Source organism: Ceratotherium simum, chromosome 1 (genome assembly GCF_057802395.1).
Source record: "Ceratotherium simum simum isolate JZ-2026a chromosome 1, ASM5780239v1, whole genome shotgun sequence".
Classification (NCBI taxonomy): domain Eukaryota; kingdom Metazoa; phylum Chordata; class Mammalia; order Perissodactyla; family Rhinocerotidae; genus Ceratotherium; species Ceratotherium simum.
This window is the reverse complement of record NC_141900.1, coordinates 33,479,624-33,497,664: the sequence shown is the minus strand read 5'-3', so window position 1 is coordinate 33,497,664 and position 18,041 is coordinate 33,479,624. Positions and strand designations below refer to the sequence as shown.

The 18,041-nt window shown below is 38.3% G+C and overlaps 1 protein-coding gene across 18 annotated transcripts in view; it reads right to left on the bottom strand.

The window, feature by feature from the left end:
- ADAM22 (ADAM metallopeptidase domain 22) overlaps positions 1-18,041 on the bottom strand; it is a 215,335-nt gene that overhangs the window by 68,199 nt on the left and 129,095 nt on the right. For all 18 annotated transcript variants that reach the window (XR_015556176.1, XM_087448379.1, XM_087448555.1 and 15 more), the window contains exons 5-8: positions 12,009-12,091; positions 6,234-6,297; positions 4,421-4,490; positions 70-140 (exon numbers count right to left, since the gene is read on the bottom strand). Coding sequence is in view for 17 of the 18 variants with exons in the window: in XM_087448379.1 (XP_087304505.1) it covers positions 70-140; positions 4,421-4,490; positions 6,234-6,297; positions 12,009-12,091 (288 nt within the window). In the remaining variant the exon portion in view is untranslated. The remainder of the gene's footprint in view (positions 1-69; positions 141-4,420; positions 4,491-6,233; positions 6,298-12,008; positions 12,092-18,041) is intronic.

Below are 18,041 nucleotides of genomic sequence, written 5' to 3'. Positions count from 1 at the left end.
GTAGATTTAATTGATTGGCAGTTGCCAAGTGTTTTTAAAACATCATGACATATACCTGTGAACACATACCTGTCGCTTAATCCTTTTTGGTCTTGGTTTTAAAATAAATTTTGGTGGAGTGATGTTTACTTGTTGGAATTCTAAAAGGAAATAAAAGTAAATTAAATTAAACTTAGTGCATTTGTCAGGTTTCTTTCATACAGGACAAAGTTTTACTAGTCCTTCCTAGTATAAAGTATATAATTATACTTTATTAATGATCATTATAATTAATAATTTTTATAAATTATAATTTATAAATTATATAATTATAACTATTTTAAATTTTATAATATATACATAATATTGCACTTGATAACACAGAACATTAACCTAAGTAATTGTGTTCATATTAATACTGAATAAACATATCATGAATGAATACAATTCAAAAAAATCTCAAACAGTATTCCTGTTCTAACTTATTCCAAAGTTTTTCTCATATTTCTCCTATAAATACATCACATTCTTTATTGAGAATCTTCTAAATAGCCAACTCGACCTTCACTTCCATTGCTGACCTTCACTAAAGAATGACACACCAAATGTTGATGAAGATGTGGAGCAATTAGAACTCTCATATAGTGCTGATCAGAATGTAAAATGGTATAATCACTTTGGAAAAAGGTTCAGCAATTTCTCACACAACAGCAGTTCTCAAAGTGCGATCCCTGGACTAGTGGCATCAACATTACTGGGAACTTGTTGGAAACGCAAATTTTCATAACCCATCCAAGATGTGCTGAATCAAAAACTCTAGAAATTTGTGTAGGCACTATGGAAAACAGTACAAAAGCTCCTCAAAAAATTAAAAATAGAAATACCTTCTGATCCAGCAATCCCACTTCTGGGTATAGAGCCAAAGGAACTAAAATCAAGATCTCAAAGAGATATCTGCACTCCCATGTTCACTGCAGCATTATTCCCAATAGCCAAAATATAGAAGCAACCTAAATGTACATCAATGGATGAATGGATAAAGAAAATGTGGTATATACATACAGTGGAATATTATTCAGCCTTAAAAAAGGAAATCCTGCCATTTGTGACAACATGGATGAACCTGGAGGACATTATGTAAAGTGAAATAAGCCAGACACAGAATTATACCACTTATATGAGGTGTTTAAAATAGTCAAACTCATAGAAACAGAGAGTAGAACGGTGGTTGCCAGAGGCTGGGAGGAGGGGGATACTAGGAGCTATTAGTCAAAGTGTACTAAATTTCAGTCATACAAGATGAGTAAGTCCTAGAGGTCTACTGTACATAGTGCCGATAGTCAACCATACTGTACTGTATACTTAAAAATTTGCTAAGAGGGTAGATCTTATGTTAAGTGCTGTTATCACAAAAATAATAATAATAATTAATAAATAGCGCAGGAGGAAACTTTTGAAGTTGATGGCTATGTTTATGGCATAGATTGTGGTAATGGTTTTTGAATGTATGTTTATCTCCAACCTCATCAGGGTGTATACATCAAACATGCACATCTTTTTGTATGTCAATCATACCTCAATAAAGCACTTAAAAGAAACCTCTAGAGGTGGGGCCAGCAATCTGCATTTAATAAGCCTTCCAGGTGATTCTGATGCACACTAAATTTTGCTAACACTGTTATACAGTTAAACTATACCCACCTATGAGCCAGTAATTTCACTCTTGGGTATCTGACAGAAGAAATGTAAATGTGTATCCACAAAAAAGATTTTTACAAGAACGTTCATAGCTGTTTTATTCATAATAGCCAAAAACTGTAAACAATCCAAAAGTCCATCAACAGAACAGATAAAAAACCGTGGTATATTCATACAATAAGAATATACTCAATAATTTAAAAGAATGAACTACTGCTACCCCTGACAACATAAATCTCATAGGCATATGCTAAGCAAAAAGCTGGACACAACATATGATTCCATTTGCATGAAGAGCTACAACAAGCTAAACTAATCCATGGTGAAAAAAGTCAGAAAAGGGATTGCAGAAGTGGGAGACACTGACTGGGAAGGGGCACAAAGGAAGTTACTGAGGTAATGGAAATGCTCTCTCTCTCACCAGCGGAGTATGTATGTATGTGTTCAAACTCATCAAACAGTACACAAGATTGTATATTTCATTGCAGTGATTTTAAAAACATCGAGTGCTAAGGGGTCAGTGTTTACATAAATAAGCTTTTCTCAAAACGCGTTCTTAGGAACACTAGTCCTGGGGGATGTGTCAGGTAAAACAAAAGGTTCTACAATCAAACAAGTCGGGGGAACACTTGATGATATTCTACGTCTGGGAAATACATAACGCATAGCAAGACAAAGGTATAATATAATCCATAACCCAGGGTAACGTTATTAAACCTAAAATAAATTAGTTTACTTGGAGCTTATTTGACAAAAATTACAGTTTTGACATTTGTCTATTTCTTTTTTTTTCTGATTTGTCATAGCAAATCTAAGTGTCTTGAGAGACAAATAACACTCTTAAAATTGACAGTGCCAACTTCTGATGAGAGAAGAAAACCAGAAACTAACTGTGACAGACTTGAGTTTTCAAAGAATATGTTCAAAACTCATTTACAATAACAGCAAAACTGCCAGGTCACTTCCAAAGTTTCTGTTGAAAAGAAACCCTGAACAAAGTTTTTAAAAAATTATAAGATTGCATCATGGCAAGCCTACAATAAAGTCCTTAGAGGGGATCTTTATTTATTACTTTAAATATTAATTAATGTTTATTGCTTCCAGTATTACCTATTAGGTTGTAACTTTATTCTCAGGCAGCGAGTCATGATTTATTTTCTTCCCATAATAAGGATTGCAGAAAGTCTCATAAGGTAACTGAAGAAGTCCAAAGCATCCGTGTAAAGTAAGAGCATCTACACGCTCACTTGCAGATTTTTCAAAATAGTAAATTCTATAAAATAGGATCTTCTATCCCTTTGGGAGCAGGAGTGAAGGGGTGAGTTTTGTTTCTCGTTAGGAGAACTGCAGAAGGTCAAGGAGTTACACATCTATTTCAGAGACCAAGGGACATTAGAAAACACTTATTTCACTTTCCGATGAGGAGACAACGTCAACTTTTAAGTGATTTTTCTAAGCAGTAGTTCAGGATTTGCTCTCATTCTGGTAATTTTTCCATCTCCCCTTGTGCCTCTCTCCCAGTGTATGTTCTCACAGTGCCATAATCCAAGCCCCCACCCAGTCCCTTACCAGCTGTGAGACCCTGAAAAGACAAACTAGGTGAGCCTCTGTTTCTTATTCTATAAAATGGGAACGATGATATCAATCGCAGAGCTGTAGCAAAGATTAAAGTGAGATTAAAAATTAGAATGTACTATGGCCACGATCAGGGCTTACTAAACAGGGGAGGAAGCATCTCCACACCAGATATTTGGAGTGTGTTCTGTCTTCAAAAGGAGAAAAACAATGAGTCCAGAATAGCCAAATGCAAATGCACTCTGCATAATCATCGCTCCACTAAGGAGGCCAAAATATAGTGCTTTGTCTTGCTTGTCATGTGAAGATTTGGATACAACGCAAATCAACATCTACAAATAAACGGACCTATAACAAATATACATGAGAAGACAATATCAATTTCACAAATAGCACATAATAATAAAAAGTGTTAGTCTATAATTGTTCTTTCTTAAAATGCTGGGGCAAAAAGAGATGAAAACAACAGATAGGAAAATGATTAACAGTTCATCCCTATGTTTACAAAATCAGTACTTTGCCAATAGTGAACTTTTATATATTTTACCTGTGCAGACTAATTTTTGCTCTAACTTCATTTCTCCTTACTTTGAATCTTACAATTTTTAAAAAATTTCCTTCAAATACTACTCAGCCATAAAAAAAGACAAAATCGTCCCATTTGCAACAACATGGATGGGCCTGGAGCGTATTATGTTAAGTGAAATAAGCCAGAAAGAGAAAGACAAACACTGCATGATCTCACTCATATGTGGAATATAAACCAACACATGGACAGAGAAAACTGGACTGTGGTTACCAGGGCAGTGGGGGTGGGGGGTGGGCACAAGGGGTGAAGGGAGTCATATATGTGGTGATGGACAAACAAAAATGTACAACCCAAAATTTCACAATGTTAGAAACCATTAAAACATCAATAAAATAAAAAAATAAAAAAAAAATAAAAATTTTCCTTCAGTGTGCTCAAACTATATTTTCTAAACTCATTCACTATAAACACAAGGTCAGTTTGCATTTTATTCTCCCTCCTGATGTCACTTGATTTTTTTCCCTAAAATTGTTATGAGCAGTTGTGGGTTAATGATACTCCACATATAGATTAGCTCTAAAGCATTAAAATGAATTATTAAAGTTGTCTTTTTTTTTAATCACTACATGACTATCATACCAGATGGAAGATCATCCAAGGGAAATTCAAACAGTCTGGATTTGTAAACTGAATGAAGACGGAAATCCTCCTGAAATAACACAAACAAGAGAGATTAAGCACGCACAGCCACATATCTCCCGCCTCAGGCAATCATAGCTGGGGAAGCTGAGACCCTTAAAAGAACTGTAGCTTGACTAGACATCCTCCTGGGCTTGAAGAGGCAATGAGCCATCACACCACCCCTCCCTCTCACTCCTGTGTTCTCCCAACACCAGAGCAATATCCTATTAGAAGCAAAACGCCTTCGCAGACAGCAAAGCCAAAGCCCGTAGTAATGGAAAACAAATGAATGGACCTATTCCCCCAAGGAGAAGCAAGACATCTGGGAAAACGGGTTAATGTTTTTTATGATTGGTTCCTTTCCATGGATCCCTGCCCCCCTTTTAGAGCCAGAAAGTTTTGCTAGGCAAAGACTGCAGAGCCAACAATCTCCCTGGGGTTAGAGAGTATGCTGACTGATACAAGCAGATGCCCAAACTGACCTTGCTCCAAAATTCAAGTCATACAAAGTTCTGTGAAAAACTAACAGATAAAAAGCCACATTTCATCTAAGAAAAATTAATGAACATTCAAATAATTTATTCTGGCTTCATTCAATTACTCAAAAAAAATTAGTGTCATAAACACTAATTTTCATGATAGTGAAACTTTCACAAGTTTCATGACATTACCTTTAAAAAAAATCACTTGGCCAAGCAAAGTGACCCAAAAGCCAGCACTAGGTATCCAGAAAATAAAATACAATACAAATAGTTTCCCAAACAAGATTGTTTATGGGTGGCAAAACGGTGTGTGTTTCTAGAAATTACTTGCCTCTCTAAGTGTGTGACCAATGTTCCATGATACAAAGAAGAATATTTGTGTGCGGGGAGCTAGCATGGAAGTGTATCATGTTTCTCTGTAGTCTATAATATTAACTCAATCCTTCCTAATTTGTGGGAAATGAATGTTTCAACTAAGGTGGAGGAAAGAATTAAGAAAACCTAGATTTCTCTAAACTTCATCAGCACAGAACCTTAAAGACAATGGGCAGTTGAGAAAAATCTAGAATCTAGAAAAGAAAGGCGGGTGGAAAATCACATATCTGTAGATTTGATCTGTTTTAGACTGAATGTTTGTGTCCCCTCAAAATTCATGTTTAAGCCCTACCCACCCCCGCAATGTGACATATTTAGAGATAGGGCCTGCGAGGAGGTGATAAAGGTTAAAAGATGTCTTAAAGGTCCTAATCTGATAAGGCTGGGGCCCTCATAAGAAGTGGAAGAGACACCAGAGCTCACTCTCTGCCATGTGAGGAGAGAGGGAGAAGGCAGCTAGCTGTCTGCAAACAAAGGACAGAGCCCTCAACAGAACCAACCCTGCTGGCACCCTGATCTTAGACTTAGTCACCAGAACTGTGAGAAAATAAGCTTCTGTTGTTTAAGCCACCCAGTATTTTATTATGGCAGCCTGAGCCCTAAGAGAGATCACAGCACATTATGGTGGAGGTAGAAAGGAAGGCTTTAAGACACCTCAGAATTAAAGTATTTCCAACATTAAGGGGGAGTAACAGACAACCTTTTTTTTTTAAAAAAAACACTTGTAGTTTTGACTTAATATTAAATTTAAAAAATATATATATGTGTAAATATAATGTGTTATATATTTACTATCCTGACCCTAAAATATGAAAATAATATAAGGTAGAAAAAAGAGGAAGAAAAAGAAGGGGGAAAAAAAGCTTCTAGCATCAGTTTTTACATTTGCCACAGGAAATATAAGAAGCACTTACTTGGGAAGTGTCATTGTCTTCTGGCTCAATGAGATAGGTGTGGTTCCCATCATAGAACATCCCACTGCCAAGGACAAAATAAAATAATTACATGCGGCTATGGACTCTTGCCTCAGAACAAGATCATTTTAAAATCAGCAGCTGCCAGAGGACCAATTTACTTCTCAATGCCCACTTCCCAGTCACCACCACATACACAACACACACCGTACACACACAGACACTCACACCCCACATACCACACACCGCACCACACACACCCACACACACACACTGCTGAGAGGAAAGGCCCCTCCCTCTGTTCTCCATAAGCAGCAGAGTCCCCTCACCCTGACCCTTCCCCAGGTTCAGGGTTACCATTCTGTAACTGTGGTCCACTACTCCCCTCTCTAACATATAATTCTAAGACTTTAATATGCAAATAGTCACCTGAACAGCTTGTAAAAATGAAAAATTTTCATGGTCCTCCTCAGATTTCTTGGCTGGGGCCCATGAAGCTGCATTTTAAACAAACCCTAGGTGATTCTGATCAGGTTGTGAGGGACTATACTGAGAACTGCCCACCTATCATACACCTGGAAGATGCTCTAGGAACAAGAGTTGACACATTTCCACAACTCACCATGAGGTAAATACTTTACACTCATTTAATCTTTTCCACAAATTTATGAGGGAGGTACAAGGACTATCCTCATTTTACAAGTAAGGAAATCAAGCCCAAAGAGATGAAGTAACTTGCCCAAATTACATAATCAGTAAGAGCAGAGGCAGGAATAGAGCCCAGGCTGATTGGTTCCTGAACTGCCTATCCACCATGGGCCACCCACCTTCATTCATTCATTCCTTCATTCATTCATTCAACAAACATTTATAGAGCACCAACAGTGCACTACTCTAGGTGGTGGGGATACAGTAGTGAACAAAACAGACCAATTCTCTGCCCTCATGGTGCTGATGTGCATTCTAGGGAGGACAGACAAAAAATATATAATCAACAACTAACTATATATGAGGTGGTGATAAATTTTAGGGAGGAAAATAAAGCAGGTTAAGGGCAATAAATGATGCCAGAGGACTGGGCATAGGGACCAGAGAGAGAAAACTGTGGATTATACAGAGGGTCAGAACAAAGCAAAGAATCTTCACAGAGAAGATGACATTCAAGCAAAGACCTGAAAGAAGGGAAGGGATGAGCCATAATTATATCTGTGCTAAAAGCATTTCAGATTTGAGCCCTAACGTGAGAGAATTTTGGGGTGTTCCAGGAACACCAAGGATGCAGTGTGGTGGAATAGAGTGGGCGAGGGGGAGGGCCGTAAAATGAGATTAGAGGCATAGTGGGGCCATATTAGGTAGGCCCTCCTAAGGACCTTGGCTTTTACTCAGAGAGAGATGAGGAGCCGCCACAGGGTTCTATGCAGAGGGGAAACACAATCTTCCTTAAATTTTAAAGTAATTGCTCCAGCTGCTGTGTTACAATAACCTTTAGGATGGCAAGGATAGAAATGGGGAAGTTATTACAATAATCCAGGTAAAGATGATGGTAACTCTTAGCGGTTAGGTGCGCGCGCTCTGATACTGGCGGCCAGGGTTCGGATCCCGGGCGCGCACCGACGCACCGCTTGTCCGGCCATGCTGAGGCCGCGTCCCACATACAGCAACTAGAAGGATGTGCAACTATGACATACAACTATCTACTGGGGCTTTGGGGGAAAAAGAAATAAATAAAATTATTTTTAAAAAAAATAAATAAATTAGTATAAAAAAAAAGATGATGGTAACTTAGATCACAGTGATAATGGTGGAGATGGTGAGAACTAGTCAAATTCTGGCTATTTTTCAACAGTAGAACCAACAAGATTTGTCAATGGATTTGAAAGGAAGTATGCAAGAAAGAGTTGCATCATTGAGGACTCCACGGTTTTGACCTGAGCAGCTGGAAAGACGGAGTGGCCATGTAATAAAATGAAAAAAGCCACAGGAAGAGCAGAATGAGGTGGACACAAAGAAGCAAGATGCAGGGAGCAGGGCACAAATCTGGAGTTCGGTTTTGGGGATGACTATTGGCCAACTGAGAAATCCTCTGGAGGGCATTTAACCTACATATGGCCTCAACACCCACTCAAAGAGATCCTGATAGCCACTCCTTTTAGGAGAACGTGGTCCTTCTACTGAGATCAAGCCCCTTAGGACACTGAAGGAACGTGTCTTATCATTCAGGCATCTGATGGGAGGCAAAGCTGCGATCTTCTGCAGTCGTTTTTCGGTATTAGGTAGAAATGACTGCTTGACACTCAAGCTGTTAAACATAGAATCATATTTGTCTTTTATTGATCGCTTAGTGACATTAGTTGGTTTCCTTGAGCTATAATTCTAACGGCCTCAAGCTCCGCTTCTATCCAAATGCTTTCACTCTTGATGTAACATCTTCCACACGTCCTCAACTTTTATATACCCTTAGAACTGCTATTCTCACACATCTGTAAAGTTTTCAACCAAAAGTGCACTTTCTGAATTTGGATGACATAGCATTTGGAATTTAAAGATAAACAGATGCAGTTTGTGAGATACTGCTGACAATATATGCCTGAGGAATCAGTGGGGGGACATTTTCAGAACAGTACACCAAATATAGCAGTGAACATTCTTTAGGCCCCTACTGAGGACTAGCCAGACCCATCCAGGAAATTGTACAGAACCATCACCCTTGCCAAAGTTCACATGCTTATGCTGATTAAGTAGCAAACAGATCTTTTTGTTTAAATAGTACAGGGTATTATTTCCTCCTGCATTAGGTTAGTGTCCAATGCAAAAATTAGTTATTTTTACTGGATTTAAACAACATGATACAGGGGGCCGGCCCCGTGGCATAGTGGTTAACTGCGTGTGCTCCACTGCTGGTGGCCCGGGTTCAGGTCCCGGACGCACACTGACACACCGCTTGTCAGGCCATGCTGTGGTGGCGTCCCACATAAAGTGGAGGAAGATTGGCACGGATGTTAGCCCAGGGCCAGTCTTCCTCAGCAAAAAGACGAGGATTGGCATGGATGTTAGCTCAGGGCTGATCTTCCTCACAAAAAACAAAACAAAACAAAACATTTTGATACAATGTAAAAAAATCAAATTCTGACACCATCTGTAACTAGAAGATTCTGATTCCCTATATGACAATATGCCATTATTGATTCTTTAACAATTAAAAAGCATATGTGTTTTATTTGCTTTGAGGATTGGCACCTTTCTGTTATATTTATATAAATTCCAATAAGTATATTAAGCCCATACACAGTATATACTTAATAAAAACCTGCAGCTAGGATGAGTCATTACAGGCCAATTGAGCTAAAATTTTAAAAGGCTGAATCAAAACAAGATTTTGAAAAGAAAGAGCTATTCTCACAAATTGCCACAAGAGGGCAATAAACTTACATTTGATTCCATTCTTTAAGGTTCCCATAGTTACAGGATTTTGTCATTACATCAGACATACCAGAACCAAAATATCGCCCATTAGTTTTTCTAATTTGAAAAAATATGCTCTTGCAGGTTCTTTATGGAAAAGACATATGAATCTGATTATTTTCCCCCTTGATGTTCTTCAACTGAACTCAGCAAATCGAGAAAAATGAAAACTCTCAATATGTGCTTGGTAATTTACAAAAGATGAATCATGGATGAAATAATACATCTCATAGCTAAATCACTGCAATTAACACAACATAAGTTATTTAATATTTAGTAATATCCCCCAAAATATTTCTGTCAGCAATCTTTGTTCAGAAGGTAAAATATACACAAGAAGTCATAATTAATAAATAACAAAAAGAAACAAGAGTAAATGTATCCAACATGCTCCTAAAAGTCTAAGACACCCAAACATATTCATACATAATCCTGACAGTGCTCCACACAGTGGGTTTTCTGTTTGTTTCTTTCTGTTTAGTGTTAAATAAAGCTATCAGTCTTAGGTTCTCAGGTCTATTAGGGTCCTTACAAGGCAGTAATTCCTTCTCTCTGATTCTCACAGTATTGTGTCCATTTGGAAAACTGGGAGGCAAACTGGAATAAGTACTGAGCAAGATGCTTATTCTGTGACTTTGGATTGAGATTTTAAGAGGAAGAGAGAAGAAAAAAAGCCTCTTATTTTTTATATCACTCTGCTATAATATACACTTGCTGCCACAAATGTTGACAGGCCCAGTGTACTATTCCTAGCTGACCGCTGTGCTCCTCTTGAGATCAGATATAACAATTTTACTGCTGAAAGAGACTTCAACGTTTCTTTTTCCAGATAAGAAATCTGAGGCCCTCAGATATTAGGCATGGATTCTGTTTGTAAAAATGTCTCTTTAGTCAAAGACTTTCTTTAAAATAAGTAAAGTAGTCTTTCAGAACAAACAATAAGCAAACGGAGGTCATCCATGCTCTCAGACATATGGCTTCGTCTCTCCAGCTATTCAACTGATCCTCCTGATCTCCTTTCTGCCTCTCACATTCCTACTCTGCCAGAGCCTGATCAGAGGCACCACTTAGGCAGACCAGCTGCATTTTCCAGCCCTTCCCATTAGATCTCTTTCCTAGCTTTCTGTAAGATCTAACCTCCTCTCTTGGATGATTCTATCAAAGCCTATTCCGGGGACCACACCACCTCCTTCAGGTCACACTGCTCTGGAGCCCTCATGTACTACCTCATTCTTCAGTGCCCACTTTCAGCTCACATTTTTCTCAGTTTTTTTCTCTCTTAAAGAAAACAAATATACCCATCACACTCCCTAGAAGGAAGCGGGGCTGGATTTAGCTTCCCCCCTAGACTGTGAGGTCTTGGGGGCAAGGCTCATCTTCTAATCGCCTTAATATTCGTAGTGGCTGGCATGGTAGACACTCAATAACTGCTAGTTAGATGAAAAAGCCACATCTCGAACTTGGCAACAGAGAGGAAGTATTTTAAAGTTTCCAAACAAAAATTCAACAAGACAAAATTAAAGTGCTGGCTTGTTCTGTGCCAAAAAAAAAGTAAAACAAAACAAGAAGGAACTGAGATCATTTAGCCTAAGTAGAATGCCGAGGAACGACACAGTAGCTTTAGAAGGGGTTACAAAACAGAGATGGCCACCTGTGTACCACTATTATCGACAGGACGGAGGAAGTAGATGTATTCCCCTGTTAACCATCAGCAAATATTCTTTGATAATGAAGGTTATGAGAAAGGAAGCAAGGCCCCGAGGAAGGATGAACTCTGATCCTTGGAGATTTCTGAGAACAGACGGACCCTCCCACGAGTTTGCTGTGGGTTAGGTAGGATTCTGGCTGAAAAAAGGGCTGAGACACATGAGATCTTGAGGTCACTTACAGCCTTTTGTCCCTGTGAAAGGAGTCAAGAGTTTCCATCTACTGAAATTTCTATTATTCCATAAAAATATAAAAACTAACATCAAGGAGGAGTAAGGGTAGAACTGGTACCAAGGGATTAAACATCCACAGAAACAGAGACCCAAGTTATCCAAATCACTCGTGTCTCAACTTGGATGAAACTAGAAAAATGCTTTAAACATCACTGTAGGGTATCATATTATAATATTAGAGCCCCTGGTTGCTGCAACTCTAATGAAAAAACCTGCTTGGTTTAAAAACCACAAAAGAGAAAAAAGATCAGCTCCATCACCAATTTAAAATTATTTTCACTCATAAAATAGGGATCTCGATTACAGTGCATTAAAAATAAAGAAAATAAGTGATTGAAAGAATGGATGATACAAAAAATTTTTGGACACTTACTGAAGTCCATGGCATGTTGACAATGCAACAAATGAGGCAGGGTTTCCTCGGATATGGCCCTGGTAGTAACAGTGTTCCCCTCCCTGAAAAGAGAAATAGAGAACGTAAGCCTTTGTCATCACAAGGAGAATCAACCACCTCATTTCACAGGTTTCTGCCCACACTGCACCTCCATTTGTAAGGCTCTGCACAATATTTCATTATTCAGATTAGTATTATCAAACCATTTCTAACAGAATTATTCATAAACACTCCTAGTGAGCTGACTCCAAATCAAAAGACAGAGAAATAAAAGCTGACTTAACTGTCCTTTTATGTAGGTAATAACAGATATTGAAATACACTGTCGCCCTTGTACCAGGATAAGTATCATCTCTTTCCCTAGTCATGAGAAACTGAACCTTGAGTAGCAGCAAGATGATGTTCTTTCACGTAAAGCTAAGCAAAAACAAATGTAAATCATTTGAGAGTCACTAAACTAAATTGATGGAGGAAAATGCCTATTTTTGCAGTGTTTATATCAAAACTTGACAAGTTTATACTATTCTTTTCTCCAACCAGGAATGGCTTTACTGGTAAGCAGTCCAGGGTAGAGTTGGAAATTGAGAAATTTCTTCTAGCAGCCAGTCACATTAACTAAATGCCATTAAGAGAGACTCATTTCTTTGGATTAAACGTTCCCAGAAAAGGTAATAGGGTAAATCCTCTGGCATCTCAGGGGGGTGCCTGTCTTTAAATACTTTAAATACTTGCTCCTCAGAGTGTGGTTCAGAGACTAGGAGCATTGACATCACCAGGAGCTTGTCAGAAATGCAGAATCTCAGGCCCCACCCCAGACTCACTGTATCAGATTCAGCATTTTAACAAGGTCTGTATGCACAATAAAGTGAGAGAAGCATTGCTCTACATGACCTTTTCCCATTCCCCCATTAATCTCCCATTTCTTCAGAAGCTGAAAGCTTCTAATTAAACTGATCCATTGAGACATGAAAGAGTGACAGAGCAAGGATTGATAGAATGGGTGGTTTAAAGGCGCCAATATTACTTACTTCACAGTCTGTTTTAAAGACTGACCCTGCTTAAAATATTCAGTGCTTGACAAGTGGAGAGGAGAGAATAGGAAGACATAACGATGTAACAAGACACTTTCTTCACTGGAATTCCAAGGAAGGCAGCCTGGCCTGAGACTGCTGCTCCTCATAAGATAATCCCACAGGACTGGGTGAATCTCAGCTTTGGTGAGAGGATAGAGAGCAGGTAAGATGGTACACAGTGCAATCCCTGACGCTGTGACACCTTCAGATTCCCAAGGGTGTCATTGAGCATCATGAACTGAAGACTGTGGTTGGATGTGATGGAGGACAAGATAGGGTAGAACTTCACATCCAGGTCTGACAGGGGTGGAACCCAGAAGGCCACAGACTTAGGGGCAGAAACAAAGACAGGCACTGGCTTCATAGGTGGGGTTGGTTTAGTGTAGAAGTTAACAGCCTGAGCTATCAGCTCCTTCACTTACTGCTGTGTAATCTAAGCAAATTAAGAACTGACTGTGTCACCTGTCAAAAGGAGATAATAACCTCCTAGGGTTGTTCAGACGATTAAATGAGCTAATATGCAAAAAGGGCTTAGAATAATGCTTGGCACTTGGTACGTATGTACTCAGTAAATGTTTGCTCCTATTATCATTACTGTGTGTCAATTATTGTTCTACTCAATTTACATACACAGTTACCTTAAATCCTCAGATAAATCCTACAAAGAAATATTATCTCTATTCTACATAGGAGGTCACAATCTCTGAGAGCCAAGACTGTCCACCTCAGAAGTTGCCAAGAAGGGATTCTAACTTTGTGTGAACCCAAGGCCTGTGTCTTTTCCCGAAGCTGCTTATGATCTACATGTAGAACCTTTGGGTTATGCAGTGCAAATCTAAGCTTTCCTCTAGGCTGATTTGTGGTTGTCTTGTTTTGTTTTTTGAGTAGGGTTGGGGGTAAATTTAACAGAATTTAAAATATCCTCTGTTGGACTGGTGAACTGTCCACAACATTAGATTCTAAGTGCAGGAGAGGTTACTATGTTTCAAATGACTTTGATTTCCCAGACACATCTGATTGGACCAGAAATCAAAACTGTAGCTTTCTATTGGCCAGACACGAAAGGCCAACAGCCAATGAGGTGACCTGAATAGAAAGAGAATTCTGTCTAAAAGTGTTTCCTTATGTTGAGTGGCAACTAAATAACCCAATCAGATCTTCTCCCTCCAAGGTCTATGACTCACAATGAATAGTAGATAAAAAAATAGTAGAAACAGAGAAGTATGGAAACAAAGAAGATAATCGCAAGAATTATGGTATCAGATTAGAGAACAACGGAAGCTGACAAGTCCTTGTATGTGGGGAAAATATATCAGAGGTAAAATCACATAAGAAATGTTTTATAAATTACTAAAGTTTTCTTTAAAATACCAACTCTGGAAACATGTTACATTAAATCATAAAAAGGACAAAGAATTCATCTTTTAAAACAATCCTTTGTGGGGGGCCACCCTGTGGCATAGAGGTTAAGTGCGCGTGCTCCGCTGCTGGCAGCCGGGGTTCGGCTCCCAGGCACGCACCGAGTCACTGCTTGTCAGGCCATGCTGTGGCGGTGCCCCATATAAAGTAGAGGAAGATGGGCACGGATGTTAGCCCAGGGCCAATCTTCCTCAGCAAAAAGAGGAGGACTGGCATGGATGTTAGCTCAGGGCTGATCTTCCTCAGAAAAAAAAATAAAAATAAAACAATCCTTCGTTATACTGGGGCTAAATAGATGATTAGATATGGAAAACAATCTTCACTAATTTCTGATTCAGAAAAATAGGAGTCAATCCAAAAACAGCATATGATCAGGACCCATCTGCACAAAAGCCTAACACTGCAAACTAAGTGAAGAGCTCAATATGGTTGAATCGTTATCAAATGTTTCCATAACACTTCAAGAGAAGCATAAACACCAGGGGGTAAAAATCTCCTCAGTTTAGGCTATTATAATTCAAATATTGAGGCTCTCAACTGGTGGTATATGTAATTTTTCTAAATAATGGTGGAAATTAATTTTTGTGTTGTGATTTTTTTCAGGGTTATTTGCCATAAATCAATAATTATTTAAACTAAGAACTAAAGTAGATTTTTTTTCCTTTAACATGCCTGGAAATATTTCTTAGTGCAGAATAGAGGCCTTAATGTTAAAAGGCTTCTTTAATTTATATAATCTACTATTAAATTATTAAAATAAAATAAATTTAATAGGTTTTTATTTTTTAAGTAATTATTTTTATCCATTATTTTTATAATAATAAATACTTATGGCAAAAACTCTAAGAATTTAGGAGGTACACAGTAAAAAGTAAAAATATCCCCTTAATATACATTATCCAGGCTGCAGTTGCCTCCTAAAAGGTAAGCATTTTTGACAGCTTTTGCATACCATGTCAGGGATAGTTTATGCTTATTTAAGGAAATGTATATATACATAAATAGACATATATCCTTTTCAGTGCACAAATGGGTTTACAGTATGCACATTGTTCTGCCACTTCATTTTTTTCCTTAAGGTAACCTTGACATCTTTCTGTATCAATACCTCATTCTTTTAATGATGGATGGTATAATATTCCATTATAGGGGTGAATCATAATTCACTGAAACAGTCATATACTAACGGACATTTAGGTTATCTCCATTTTTTTGATGTCATAAACAATATTGCAACAAACATCCTTTCATATATTTTTGTGCACTTCTGTCAGTATATATGTAGGATAGATTACCAGATGTGAATCTGGTAAGTCAAAGAACATGCGTACTTAAAATTTTAATAGATATTTTAAAGGACAAATAGAATTGCATTTCTTTATCTGTTTTATAAATTGCATTTATATCTGTTTTAAAAGATGCATTGCATTTTAAAATAATAAAGTGCATTTTATTAAAAATTATATATTTCAATAAAGATTACTACTTAAGCCAACTTTCTCAAATCTTATCAATTATAAAGGTTCTCCATATCTACATACGACTTTCTTGAGGACCCAGATGCTTTATGGAAGTAGGTATTATATATAATAATGTAAAACAGATGTTATAGAAAAAGAGAAAAGCAAGCACATCCTAACAGAGTTTGGCTCTTTATCCGACTGCCAGTCATAGCTTTATTCCTTACTGTCTCTTTTGTTCCAGAAATAAATCCATTGTCCTTGAAATTTTCTTCATACTCCTTGATTTAATAACACAGTCATAACAGTACAGATGTTTATTTTTAGCTAATTAGATAGTTGTAGCTAAAAAAATTACCCACCGCTGTAAAAATGAACTATGTGATAGTTCATAAGTCTATTGGTTTATCTTCCCAGTGGAAAACAAGGTTACTGCAACTTATTCTAGGGAAGTCAAAATAATCATTTATTTGCAAAATTCAAAGACAAACTACATTTTTATTAAACAGAAAGATCTCAAAAGAAAACGAGGATTTATCATAAATATGATGAGATGATAACACAAAGGAAGTTACGCAGCCTGGGTTATAAAACTATGAAAACCCAATAAAGGGAACCAATGGAGCACAGCAGCAAGGCCATGGTCATTTGCCCTCCATCCAGACCCTCAAAGGAAACTACAGTTTTATCAGCTCCAAGATGGGCCAGGGCCATCTCCTCCAAAAAGCCTTCTCAGATTCCCTCCTCCTCACAAATTACTTCTCGCTAACCCCTCCTCCTCTGAATTTTCATATTTTTTAAAATCTGTACTACATCTCTTTCTACCTGAATTCCTGTTTCTGTCTTATGTCCCCTGCTAGACTATGGTCTCCTTCCAGGGAAGCACATGTGTTTGATCTATGAGTATATCCCCAAGTGTTCTGTTAGAGAGCCCCCCTGAATCTCAGGTTCCTCATCAATAAAAACGGGGATAATATCAACCCACACTGCCTCACAAAAGTGTGCAGGGGATTCCGTGAGATAACAATGTCCACTGTAAACTGCCATATAAATAGGTGAGGAGTGCAGTCAGGCAATATTTACTCAGTGAGGGATTCCATCGTGAGCTCTGAGGTGAGACCCAAGAATCTGCATTTTAACAAATACTCCATGTTCCTCTTACTCTAGGAATCCACTAGAGCAGTGGTCTCAACCTTGGCTGCATATCAGAAACACGTGGGGAGCTTTTAAAATCCCAATGCTCAGGCTGTACTCCAAACCAATTAAATCTTAACCTCCAGAGACAGGATGTAGGCATCAGCATCTTTTTAAGTGCTCCAGATGATTCAATAAAGCCGCAAGGGCTGAGGACCCCTGCACTAGAGAAAAGCTGCTCAACAGCACTGGTTCCCAAAACTATCAGCATCACAGTGGGGGGCTTTGTAAACCGATTCCCAGGCACCCCTCAGACCTGCTGAACCAGAATCCCCAAGGAGGTAAGGCCTCAGTCTTTTTAGAGTTGCAAAAAGTTCCCCAGGTGATTTTGATGATCATATTTGGAATTATTAACCTAAAATATTCAACCCAATACCAAACCATTCCCATGTAGAGGATACCAGAAAGACTGAGATCTTCAGAGAACAAAAGTGTCTACCACGTTGTGGGCATTCTGCTTGGCGATTTATGTAATATTTCATGGTGACTGATGAGGTGAATACTAATTTTTCTATTTTACAAGTGAGAAAACAGAGACTGAAAGAGAGCCTTCACACCCAGGTCTGCCTCATGCAGATCAAGTCTCTTCATGCTGGTGTTTCTCAAAGAGTGGTTTCCAGCCCTAAAGCATCAGCTTGTTAGAAATGCAAATTCTCAAACCTCTCTCAGACATACTCGATCAGAAGCTCTGGGACCCCTCAGGTAACTTCAATGCACTCTAGAACAACTGCTTTACATGACACCTGCCTCTGCAGGCTAAAGCTCCTCACTGCTGAGCTCACTGAAATCCTACACTAGTTCCTGAGCAGATTCTGACTAAAGCAGAAAGGATATAAACAGCCATAGCTCTTCACTCCTTTTCTTGT